Here is a 12,599-nt window from a genome sequence, read left to right as displayed (position 1 = left end):
GACAAATAAAGCATATCTTATCTTATCTAAATAAAATTCCATGTAATTAACCTTAGAGGACGGTGGTCTTTTTTTTTATTTCCATGATTTGTATGTATGGTCTCTTCTTTTAAGTGTCTAAATTTGGCTAAATTAACTTTCTAAACTAACTCAACTGCAATTTGCCTCAACAAGAACACTGACGTATTCAAAGACGCATTGATATGTTTATTTCAGAAGAGCTCACATGCATGCTACATAATTTGCAGCCTCTTTTTAAAGGCTTCATTTGTGTCTGCCTGCTAAAGTGTCAACTCTTTACATCCACGATTGATGGTCCCTGCAGCAATATCATCCAAACCATCCAACAAACACATGATTTTTACATATTTTACTGGGAACATGGAATGTGTTCCATACCATTCAAAACTGGGAAGCAAGCTGAGTCTTGTCCAGCAAAGTAAATGAAGGCACATAAATAAAAAGTGAAAGACAGAAGTGGATCTCCTTTGCTCAGAACCACAGTCAGCAGGTTTAAAAAAAAAGCAGCTGAAAGTAATTCTTTTATGTAAAAAAAAAATAACATTTGTGTGAAAATTTATGGAACACGCTGGGTGCACTGGATATACAAGAATACAGCTTTTCAAAAGGAAAGGAAAAATGTCAAATGATAGCATTTGTCCATCACAACATTTGTGGAAAATGTAAGCCAAATTGATAAAAACATTTCCAAACCGTTTGTATGCTGCTGCTACTGTTGTTGAACTGTGGCAATCAATCAAGTGTTTTGCGTTCCTCAAGCGTATTCTTGTACTGAACCTATCAAATGACTTTGGTTCAAATGTAACTGGTCGTTCAATTTCTTGATTGGCCTCTAAAAGTGCATGCACGGACTGATAAAGCCAGGAACAACAGTGTTTGTGAGCTTCCTGGAAATGATGAAACTCATTTATATATATTTTGACTACATGAAAAAGTATTTTTTCTCAGGCCAAGATGCTCCATTTTATGTACATTTACTTTACAACAGTGGCCCTTTTATCAGGAGGAAACGGACATATTGTGTCATCAACTCCCAATTGCTTTTTGCTTCTTCTCTTCCCATTCACAACAATACAACGCGAGACAAACTAGTGATTGCTGCGCTGTCAACCACCTCATCAAGTTTCTGTGATGATCATCGCAGGATCCAAAGGTATGTTGGCCAAGTGAGCGACAGTTCAAAAGGAAGTGTCCACTGTCGTTGGATCTTTACTCGGAATGTGGAGCCTCCAACTCAAGGGCCTTGTTCAGTCAAAGGCGCTCATGGCTGTACCTCATTAAACGGCGCCTCAGTCTAGTTTGCGTGCACCCAGCTTGAGGGGACCTTTTGCAGCTTTGCGCTCTGCCCGTTTGGCCTCCAGCTCTTTCCTCCTCTCCTCACGTTTCTTCTTGGACAGCTCGGCCTTGCTCAGACCTGCTGGGCGATACACAAACCGATCTGTATGAAATACAGGAAGTGATGCAAGCTTATTTTAAATCACGACTGCACACATCAAGACTAAGGGTAGGTTCTACCCCTTCACTGATGTATCAACTTTACCACTGCAAAATGACGATGATAAGAGGTTGTAGTCAGTTCATCTGCCATCATGTGTTTGGGGCATTAACAACATGGATGCCTCACTGAAACTAAAAGCAAGCCAGCAGCAGTGCTTGACGTGTTTGGAAAAATCTGACAATGCAATTTTGAAAATTATCTAATTGTTATACAGTACTCCCACCCCACTCCCCTCAGTAATGTCATTGTGATTTAATATGTGGTTATATTTCCCCAGTCTTCCCATGTAGTTTTTTAACCAACATAAGTAAGAAATTAATATTAGACAATACACAATATCAGATAAATTATACATTAATGTTTTGATTTTAAAATTTAGGGTTATGCTAAAATAAAGACAAACCATTAGTTTAGATCAGGGGTGCTCATTAGGTAGATCCTGATCTACCGGTAGATCTAAGACAGGTCCCAAGTAGATCTGAGGAGTGTCGAGGAGAAAAAACAAACAAACAACCATTTGTGTGTCTTTGTACATGTTAATAATATATATTTTGTGTTGATGTACACTGCACCCTAATCATCTTATGAGTTTCATTTTCACCCAAAAAATATTTAAAAATAAAATAAAGCAGGTAAATCTTGAATTTACGCTGGCGCGTGATTACGGTGACGTGAAGCACTTATAAAACGGTACGTGTGAGCTACGATAGTTAACAGGCTGCAAAAGTGCGTCGCATGCCTCAGTTTCAGGCTGTTTCTCATCAGAAAATCACATCCCGGCTGGATTACTGCAATGCCTTGTACTTTGGAGTCAGCCAGTCCTCCATTAAGCGCCTTCAGCTGGTCCAGAATGCCGCTGCTCGCCTCTTGACTGGTACTCGTAAGAGGGAGCATATAACTCCCACTCTGGCATCCCTTCACTGGCTCCCCATTCATTTTAGAGTTATTTTCAAGATCCTCCTCTTTGTTTTCAAATCTCTGAATAATCTCGCGCCACCTTACCTCTCTGAGCTCATCCGCCCCTACACACCTGCCCGGCGCCTCAGGTCTGTGGACCAGTCTTTGTTGGAGGTACCAAGAGCTAAACTGAGGCTCAGAGGGGATCAAGCCTTTTCTGTTGCTGGTCCCTTTCTCTGGAATGACCTCCCACTGAACATTCGGCAAGCCTCCTCGCTGCCCATCTTTAAAGCCCTCCTCAAAACTCACTTGTATTCTTTGGCGTTCGACTCAGCATGATTTGTCCTTGATTTTACTGTTTGGTGCTTTCCACCGCCTTTATTACCGATTCGTCTTGCTGTTTATTGTGTATGTTAAATCGCTCCATGTACAGCACTTTGTATGCAGCGATGGCTGTTCGAAAGTGCTCTATAAATACTGTTGACTTGACTTGACAGAGTGTGTGTGTGTGTGTGTGTGTGTGTGTGTGTGTGTGTGTGTGTGTGTGTGTGTGTGTGTGTGTGTGTGTGTGTGTGCGTGTGTGTGTGCGTGTGTGTGTGTGTGTGTGTGTGTGTGTGTGTGTGTGTGTGTGTGTGTGTGTGTGTGTGTGTGTGTGTGCGTGTGTGCGTGCCAGTAAGGGTAGATCCCGGGTGGTTAGTTGATCGAAAAGTAGATCTTCGATCCAAAAAGTTTGAGCATCCCTGGTTTAGATGAATGACAATTTTCATGTACTTCAATTACCATTATTAACTTCCTAAAAAAAACTGCCTTACAGTCAACAACGACTCCCCCTCAAAATTTTACCAACCAAGTGTGGCATAAACATAAATCAGTAAATCATAAATCAGATGACAACAATAATGGTAACACATTTTGGGAGTTTACTCACTTCAGTTTTTCATGTTTCATGAAACAATGATATGTACACATGCGGATTACAGTTTTTAGACACTGAACTTACCAAGACACTAAATAAAATATAGATGTATCTAGAAAAGAAAGCCGACCCCGCAACAGAGGACCATGGAAAAATTGAGTGCACAAGCTGGTATTTGGAGGTGAAAGCCAGTACAGCGAGTTGCCAGCTGGTTAAAGTATTGATGACGCTATCAATTAATGGACGTTGACAACAAGACAATTTAACCCGAATTGAATTGGAGACTGTAGAAAAACAAAACACACACTTCAAGTCTCACCTTGATTTCCATCCAATGCCTCCCAACTTTCTTCAGTGCCCCAGTCTCCCGTTGAGTCTGTACCCCAGCCACCTCCAGGCTAAAAAAAAGAAAACACCACATTAATCAAAAACAGTAACTGATTTACCATAATACCCTGTAAATAACATGTACCAGTAAACAAAACGTCCCCCTAGAAACCCCCTTACAAAGCAATTTTTTTTCTCTGTACTCGTGTAGAATACAGTCCCATGATTGCTGGTATCTTTTATTATCAGAGTGAACAATATGAATGAATACTACTTGAAAACATACTGATAGAGTGAATGCTTTTAAAACCTGGTTTAACTATGCGCTTGCCCCCATACCTAAAATTAAGGTCTTCAAAAAAAAAAAAAAAAATCAGCAGTCACAAATCTTGTTGCATTGTATGCTATTTTACTAATTAGAGTACCGATAAGCTTTTTTATTTCCTTAGTTTGCTTTTAAATCTTTTCAATTCTGTTTTTAACTACTTGTAATTACAGTATGCAAAGCATATTGAGTTCTGTTGTGCGCGATATATACAGTATATATATATATTTTAAACAGCTCCCAGGTACAGCTTAGGTGCTGGTAGACACTGAAACAATTACATTTTTTTGTTTCTTTTTAAGACCCATGAATAATATACCCCCTAGAATTGTAATTTTGAGTGAAATGTGGTCGAGTAGGACTAACTGCTTCCCGTCGTCATGGTCCATGCGGCCGTACCGATACTAGAGATGCATTTCATCTTCAACCATCCAGCCAAAAGTGACAGCAAGCCCACTACAACTCTCTCTCACTCAACAGAGGCGACACAGATAGAGGGAGAAAAATTTCACACTCGCTATACAGCACATCACCACTCCTTACTTGATCTGAAAAATCAGTAAATCTAGCAACAAAGTCAAATGCAAACACGGAGCAGCAGTCCTGTTCTAAGAGATTTTGGTTGGTAGCATCCCATAGGGCACGGTGTTAGTTAGAAGCAGAAAACTGACAATTGTTTTTAGTGCCAAGTGTGGGCAAGGAACGAATTAAATTAGTATCTCAGGACACCACTGTATTTAAAGCATTTGATTATTCCACAATTTAAAAAAAAGTTTTTATATGATTCTACATGCTTACCGTGGGGCCCGTGGCGTTTCTCTGTGCCACACAGGCGAATAGGTCGTTCTGATTGGCTCCTTTGATCATACTGCCACTGTCCCAGTTGTACTCGCTGGCCAAGCGGACCCCCTCAGGCAGGGCGGCATTGCCAACATTCGTCTCCTCCTCGGTCCATTCGTTGCCCCAGCCCTCCTCGCCAGCGGAACTCTGACCCTGGCCCTCTTTCTCGTTGGACCAGCTGTCGTCTGCGTCCCAGCCTGAGCTGCTCCAGTCTGAGCTTTGCTTTTTCACCGTCGTGGTGGACAACGACCTGCTCGCCTACATGTGTTGCATCATGGTGGTCGCAGTATCAGCGAGTGAGTTTAAATTAAAAACAAAAACAAAACAAACAAAAAAAACGAACAAAGAAGGCAAGCTAAAACGAAACCTACTTCGTGTCCACCAGTGGTTTTTTTGGATGACTCCACTCCTGACCAGTCAGTATTCCAGTCATCCTTCTCAGGTCGACCTTTCTCTGAATCCTTGTAGCAAGGAAACAGCTCCAAGTGTCAAAATTCTAACACTGCGAACAAATTATACATATTGAAAATAGGCCCAACCTCTAAACTCCCCCAATCCTCCTCGTCATCCCAGCGCTTTCCTGGCTCCTCGTCATTTTCCATCCCTTCAAGAGTTTGTGATCTGTCCACAAGGCTTGAAGCAGAAGGACCGAGGGCCTGGAATGTATGTGGACCTTTCTCTACAGAATCTAAGTTGAGGAGAGAAGAGAGAAAAATCATGAAATGGACACGTGTGACAATCATATTTAGGTTCTGCATTTGCATGCTGCATGAAAGTGGGCGGGGACAGGGGGTAGGGGGAATTCTCCTCCTTGGTCTTCTTACTTTTCAGCAACAATGTCCTATTCCTGACTGACTTTCGGTTGGTCGGTTTGCTATTAACAAATCCACCTCATCCCCTTTTTTATGTAGAACCTAAGTCAACTATTTGCTGAAAAACTCACTAATATTGGGGGGATCATAACGGGAACATGACATTCAATTGAAATCTCTCGCATTCGGTGAAACACGTGCATTCAAATACAGTTGGACATTTTAAACTGAAACAAAAAAAAAGTCCCTTGATGCAGTAAATGTCAATAGCTACAAATCTCTAAATAATGTGGTCTTTCTATTGATTTATAATCGTTGACTTATCTAGAAGAATGATGGGGGTGAAATCACTGTGATTTTACTCAATTCCTACCAATGGTCCATCTAGTGACTTACACTTGGCCTCTATCCTTCAGTTTAGCGGTTGGAATGTCAAATAATTATTCAATGAGATTTTATATTTCCCAAAGGCTTAATTAATAAACAAAAAATATATTGGAGGCCTAAGACATTTGTGAAGTCCGATATATAAATTCAAAAATCAGTAGTACACACAAAAATGTTTGTTTATTTGTGTTCATTTGCTCAAAAGTATTTGAAATTGTCCAAAATGTATTTTTGAATTTGATCAAAAGTATGCTAATCAATATCCTTGTAGTATTTTGAATTAACACAAATACATCAAAATTGAAGTTGCGGGGCTGTCAGCTATTTTTTCACTGCTTTATGCTGATGTTTTAAGTTTTTGCTGCGGTATTATTTCCTTTTTTTGTCTTAGTAAAAGTTATATAAAATAATGCAACAGTTTTGTCAGCCTATGCTTGTTGCAAATAAAGTTGTGGCTTGAGCAAAGTATTTTGCAAATATATATTGAGTCACTTTCAATATTTACATCATACCAAACTACGATATACCAAGTGAGACAACAACACATCGGCAAATATGGACATGCTGTACCGCTCCAAAAAAGGTGCCACCAAATCCTGTGCTGGTCAAGCGACCAAGTGAAAAAGTCTGTTACCAATGTTTAAGTTCGTGTAAAGCCCTGAATAATTGATGTCAAGATGCTTTACCAGGAATATTATTACAGTATTTTAATAAAATCATCTTTAAACCATTTATTTTTAATGGTTATGTTGCAAAGTGGGTTTGAAATGATACTGAAGTGTTTTGGTCTTATAGTGTGATATATTTACGTTTCCAACTTTTCTAATGAGCATTTCTACTTTTTTTTGGGGGGGGGGGGTGGCAACTACTCACCGATTTTCACTATTTGCAGCAGAGCGCGGCCCCTATCGGGGGCAGTGGTACAGAAATGTTTCATAGTCATCTGCGCCTTACCAGGGCTCCTACCTGTGCTGCCGGGAGTCACGCTGGTGGCGTTTGAAGCCATGCCGCCCTCAGGCGCCACGCCTCCCACTGTCCCTGGTGCGTTGCGTATCAATTTGGATGTCAGCGAGGACATGCCAGTCACAGCCCAGCCAGTCCAACCGGAAGAGGCACCAGGTGGCTGAGCACACGACCCAACATCCTTTTCTGTTAAACACAAGGAATTGTGAGTTCATCATCTTTTTTTGCCTATTTTAGAATTGAACTCAGTATTCATGAGTAAGTCCAATTTGTTTTTTCAACCGCATATTGTTGAAATAAATTGACAATAAGACCATTTCATTCTTGCAACTAAGACAAAATCTTTATCATTTCTGGGTCAGCATTACCTCATCCATAAAGACTTGGGCTTTGGAAATGAACACTAACACAGATTTTAAAAACTGGTAACTTTTTGGAGAAACTACTCTGTTTCCGAGTTTCGTTGTGGTGCCCTTGAGCAAGGCACCATGCATTCCCCTGATTCTGTGCCCCTTTCACTCTGACATCTCATTTCTTTGCATGCCTGCATGTCTGTGTTGAACTTCCCCTTGAGAGATTATGAGTAAAATAAATTAAATTAACAAAAGCATAATCCTTGGTATATCTGGTGAAACAAAATTATTCTGCGTTGACAAAGATGAATTCATATTCATCCGTCCCTCCATCTTCTACCGCTTATCCGGTCGCGGGGGACAGCAGCTTCAGCAGGGAAGCCCAGACTTCCCTCATCCAAGCTACTTCTTACAGCTCTCCCCGGGGGATCCCAAGGCGTTCCCAGGCCAGTTGGGTGACATAGTCTCTCCGGCGTGTTCTGGGTCGTCCTCTGGGTCTCCTCCCGGTGGGACATGCCTGGAACACCTCACCAGGGAGGCGTTCATGAGGCATCCGAATCAGATGCCCACGCCACCTCATCTGGTTCCTCTCGATGTGAAGGAGAAGCGGCGCGACGCTGAGCCTCTCCCGGATGACCGAGCTTCTCACCTTATCTCTAAGGGAGAAAACTCATTTCGGCCGCTTGCATCCGGAATCTCGTTCTTTCGGTCACGACCCATAGCTCGTGACCATAGATGACGGTTGGAACGTAGATCGACCAGTAAATTGAGAGCTTCGCCCTTTGATACAAAGTCCGCATCACAGCAGACGCTGCACCAATCCGCCTGTCGATCTCTCCCTCCCTCCTGCCCTTACTTGTGAACAAGACCCCAAGATACTTAAACTCCTCCACTTGGGGCAAGATCTCCTCCCCGACCCGGAGGGGGCACGCCACCCTTTTCCGACTGAGGACCGTGGTTTCAGATTTGGAGGTGCTGATTTTCATCCCAACCGCTTCACACTCGGCTGCGAAACGCTCCAGTGAGAGTTGGAGAGCCCTGCTTGAAGGAGCCAACAGTGCCACATCATCTGCAAAAAGCAGAGATGCAATACTGAGGCCACCAAAACGGACCCCCTCAACGCTTTGGCTGCGCCTAGAAATTCTGTCCATAAAGGTTATGAACAGAATCGGCGACAAAGGGCAGCCTTGGCGGAGTCCTACCTACCCTTACTGCCGGCAATGCGAACCAAACTCTGACATCGGTGGGATAGTGACCGAACAGCCCATATCAGGGGGTTCGGTACCCCATACAACCATACAAAGCACCTCCCACAGAAATCCCTGAGGGACACGGTCAAACGCCTTCTCCAAGTCCACAAAACACATGAAGACTGGTTGGGCGCATTCCCACATACTCTTGAGGACACTGCTAAGGGTGTAGAGTTGGTCCACTGTTCCACAGCCGGGACGAAATCCACACTGCTCCTCTTCAATCTGAGGCTCGACTTCCTGACGGACCTTCCTCTCCAGCACCCCTGAATATACCTTACCAGCGAGGCTGAGGAGTGTGATCCCTCTGTAGTTGGAACACACCCTGCGGTCCCCCTTTTTAAAAAGAGGGAGCACCACCTGCCAATCCAGAGGCACTCTCCCCGCTGACCATGCGATGTTGCAGGGCAACAGGACAGCCCCACAACATCCAGAACCTTGAGGAACTCCGGGCGGATCTCATCCACCCCTGGGGCCTTGCCACCGAGGAGCTTTTTAACCACATCTGTGACTTCGACCACAGAGATAGGAGCGCCCACCTCGGAGTCCCCAGACTCTGCTTCCTATTCATTTCAAATGTGATCATTATTGATTGGCTCTAATATAACTGTAATGTATGTTTAATTTTGAAGTTGGTGGAGATTGCTATTGCATCAGAATGATAAATTCTAAACAGCTGCAAGAAAAACCATGTGAACGCTTTGGAATACCTCTGATTTCTGCACAAATTGGTCATAAAATGTATTCTGATCTTCCTCTTGAGTCACAACAATACATAAACAGTCTGCCTAAACTAATGCCACACAGACAATAGGTTCTCCTGTATTTTTATTGAACACACAGGTAATTCCAAAGTGTTCACAGACTTTTTCTTGCAACTGCAGTCAATTACAAACGCATCCGATATCTGGTCACAAGTGAGTAATATCAAAAAAACAAACGGCAACTGTTTTGTACCAATGTCAGCAAGCTTGGTGGGATCTTCTGACACAGTTTCCAGCTTGGAGATAAAACTCTTGATGGCTTTGAAAGACTGACAGAGATCAAAGTAAGCAGAAAATCACATGACAAGGGAAAGCAACAGAAATGACTAAATCATGCATGAAGCTCCAAATGTGTGTACTTAAAAGTGAAAAAGTACCTGCTCTCTGACGCTCTTGTCAGGGTCGACAGTAATAGAACAGAGTGTGGGCAAAATTCGGGCAGCAACCTCGGTTAGGCTGTAATAGTTGTGTGTGGCAGCGAAGCCGAGCACACCAGCAGAACGTGAGGCTGCGAATGGGTCTTTTGTTGCTCGTGAGAAGGCAGAAATCAGAACTCTCTGTCGCGTCTGTGAAGATAAGGACCAATTGCTTGGTATTATCATTTATTTTTGAGTGTCTTCAATGCCCCTGAATAGATTTCATTGCTTACTTCTCTATTTTATTGGTAGACACTATTTTCTTTCTTTCTTCAACTCAACTCAACTGTATTTATAGAGCACTTTCAAACAGCCATCGCTGCACACAAAGTGCTGTACATGGAGCAACTAATATATACAACAGTAAAGCAACAAATCAGTAACAAAGACGGTAGAAAGCACCGAACAGCAAAACTAAGATCAAATCTGAGTCAAATGCCAAAGAATACAAGTGAGTTCTGAGTCGGGTTTTAAAGATGGGCAGCGAGGAGGCTTGCCGAATGTTCAGTGGGAGGTAATTCCAGAGAGAGGGACCAGCAACGGGAAAGGCTCGATCCCTGTTCAGTTATTTCCATTTTTTACGGCCCTCTGAAAAGGGATCGTCGGCCAGCATGGAAGGATCACACTTTCTGTACTTTCTTGATACATTTATTTGAACATTTTGCAGCAAAAGTAGATGAAATGAAAGTAGTTGCAGTAGCAGTATCAGAAGCAGTAGCAGAAGCAGGTAATAACCATTGGGCCATGCCGACGACGAAGCGAGTGTATTCACTAACGCAACATAATGCGATTCTGCTTTTTATACCTCGCGCGAACGGTCGCCTGTCAGTGGCAGCCCCGCCCCTCTTAAAGCGCCAGGTGAATCCAACAATCCCCTCTGAGCCTCCGTTTAGTTCTTAGTTCTTCACATCTTTAACAGAGTTGGAAAATGTTTGTGTAATGCAATGACAATACAAAGCAATTACATTTTCTCCAAAAGAATAAATGAAATTGAATTTATGCTTTCCAGGCCTCGACCTTTCATCTCACCATCTGAAACTTTAAAATACGGAATGGTTCGTTTTAAGTGTTTAAGTAAAAAGTGTGTGGAGTTAAATCATTCACTCCCAAAGACGTATTGAGGTATCTTTTCAGACGCCATACATTTAATCCTAGCTCCTCATGTTATATTGACTGTACTTAAAAAGGTTCTGAAAATGGCCAGTACAGTCAATATAACATGAGGAACTGGGATTAAATGTGTGGCGTCTGAAAAGACATCTAAATATGTCTTTGGGAGTGAATGAGTTCATTGTTTCCTGAGTGCAAAAACAAGAAGCAAACAAAAAACTGTTTTGAGATGTGAGGGAAGCTTTACCTCACTCACAAGTAAACAGATGGAAAACAAGCAGATCAGTTGTCTCTCATCTAGTCCTGTTTTCAAATTCTTGATTATTTTTCAATTCAGGACTTGACCTGAGATATCATTTCGAATTCCAATTTATTCGACCGCCAAACGTTTTGAGCTCTGAGTGTTGACTCTTGTATTGTTTTGCAATCTTTGCGATTGTGACTTACACCGGCATTGAGGTAGGAGGCGATCTTTCCCAGGCAGACAGTGGTGTTGCATCGGATCGGGCCCTGCTCATCCCGAGCCTGCAGCCTTGCAAAATGGCGCATGAGCTCCTGGTTCAAGTTGCTTTCGTTCAGTTTGGGAGCCAACAGCAACATAGACTGAGCAGAGCAGGAGGGGGAGGGAGGGAGATGCTGCATCAGACAAACGTCTGTAGACCTTAAAGTAAAAATGTGGTTGCATTTGGAGTGAGCACATACCTTAACCGTTTGCTCTCTGATTGCAGGGTTGGTGTCAGTAAAGCCGTGAACAACATGAGGGAAAATTTGGGAATTCACAGCTGCCTCGTTAAGATATTGAATAAACTGCTCCATCTAGAGTCAGAGAGAAGAGAAAAGAAAGTCCAGTCATGGCTTGAGATAGGAGTGACTTAACCCTTTTCGAAATACAAGCCAACGTGCGGCAAATTTTTTGGTGCCTTCAAGATCAGACTTGGAATACGAACGCTGTATGGTGGCAGTGAACTCATCTCCCTTTACAACAATGACACCTGTGGCAAATAATTAAACAACTCTTTATGCTGTTTAGTGCCACCCCCGGTTGAAGTTCACTGTCAAACTAAACATAAAACAAGAGAATTACATGTTGTGTGTTGAAAACAACCACACATCTTAAGTGTTCACTTCACCAGCTTAATGCTAATACTAAATACTTGTTGTGCATTAATTGAAAGGTACTCAGTCATAAAATCTTTATCCTCTGTGAAGAACAAACTAATAATGGTGCCGTAATGGTGAGGTGAGAGGAATTGATATTTCTCAATGAGCAGCATATCAGTCTATTTTGTCTTATACTACCCACAACTGGTCAAGACAAACACTTCAGAGAAAACCCCACAATGGCCTGTCAGTCGATGCAATGTGACAAAAACTGTTTAATTCTGTTTAATCAAATCATTACGGTATGTTTTTGCAAAGTACAAACCCAACTCCAATGAAGTTGGGATATTGTGCTAAACATAAATAATAACAGAATAATGACTTGCAAATCGCGTTCAACCTCTATTCAATCGAATACACGACACAGACAAGATATTTAATATTCAAACTGATAAACTATTGTTTTTAGCAAAATAATCATCAACTTTGAATTTTATGTCCAAAAAAGCCGCAACACATGGAAAAAAGATTGAGAAAATTGAGGAAGGATCGTAAAACACTTGTTTGGAACATCCCACAGGTGAATTGGGAACAGGTGGGTCCATGACTGCATAGAAAA

The 12,599-nt window shown here is 42.2% G+C and overlaps 1 protein-coding gene across 3 annotated transcripts in view; it reads right to left on the bottom strand.

The window, feature by feature from the left end:
* Positions 1-186: 186 nt before the first annotated feature.
* Positions 187-12,599, bottom strand: part of scyl1 (SCY1-like, kinase-like 1) — a 123,254-nt gene continuing 110,841 nt past the window's right edge. Inside the window, exons 10-19 of one of the 3 annotated variants that reach the window (XM_052073935.1) lie at positions 11,582-11,695; positions 11,327-11,482; positions 9,731-9,919; positions 9,547-9,622; positions 6,978-7,172; positions 5,364-5,512; positions 5,196-5,285; positions 4,783-5,082; positions 3,652-3,730; positions 187-1,438 (exon numbers count right to left, since the gene is read on the bottom strand). In XM_052073935.1, coding sequence (XP_051929895.1) covers positions 1,311-1,438; positions 3,652-3,730; positions 4,783-5,082; positions 5,196-5,285; positions 5,364-5,512; positions 6,978-7,172; positions 9,547-9,622; positions 9,731-9,919; positions 11,327-11,482; positions 11,582-11,695 — 1,476 coding nt within the window. In that variant the 3' untranslated portion in view covers positions 187-1,310. The remainder of the gene's footprint in view (positions 1,439-3,651; positions 3,731-4,782; positions 5,083-5,195; positions 5,286-5,363; positions 5,513-6,977; positions 7,173-9,546; positions 9,623-9,730; positions 9,920-11,326; positions 11,483-11,581; positions 11,696-12,599) is intronic. The other 2 variants (XM_052073953.1, XM_052073944.1) reach the window with 2 other exon arrangements.

The sequence above is a fragment of the Hippocampus zosterae genome, chromosome 1, assembly GCF_025434085.1.
Source record: "Hippocampus zosterae strain Florida chromosome 1, ASM2543408v3, whole genome shotgun sequence".
Classification (NCBI taxonomy): domain Eukaryota; kingdom Metazoa; phylum Chordata; class Actinopteri; order Syngnathiformes; family Syngnathidae; genus Hippocampus; species Hippocampus zosterae.
Note: the sequence above shows the minus strand (reverse complement) of the source record. Positions and strands in the feature narration are given on the sequence as shown.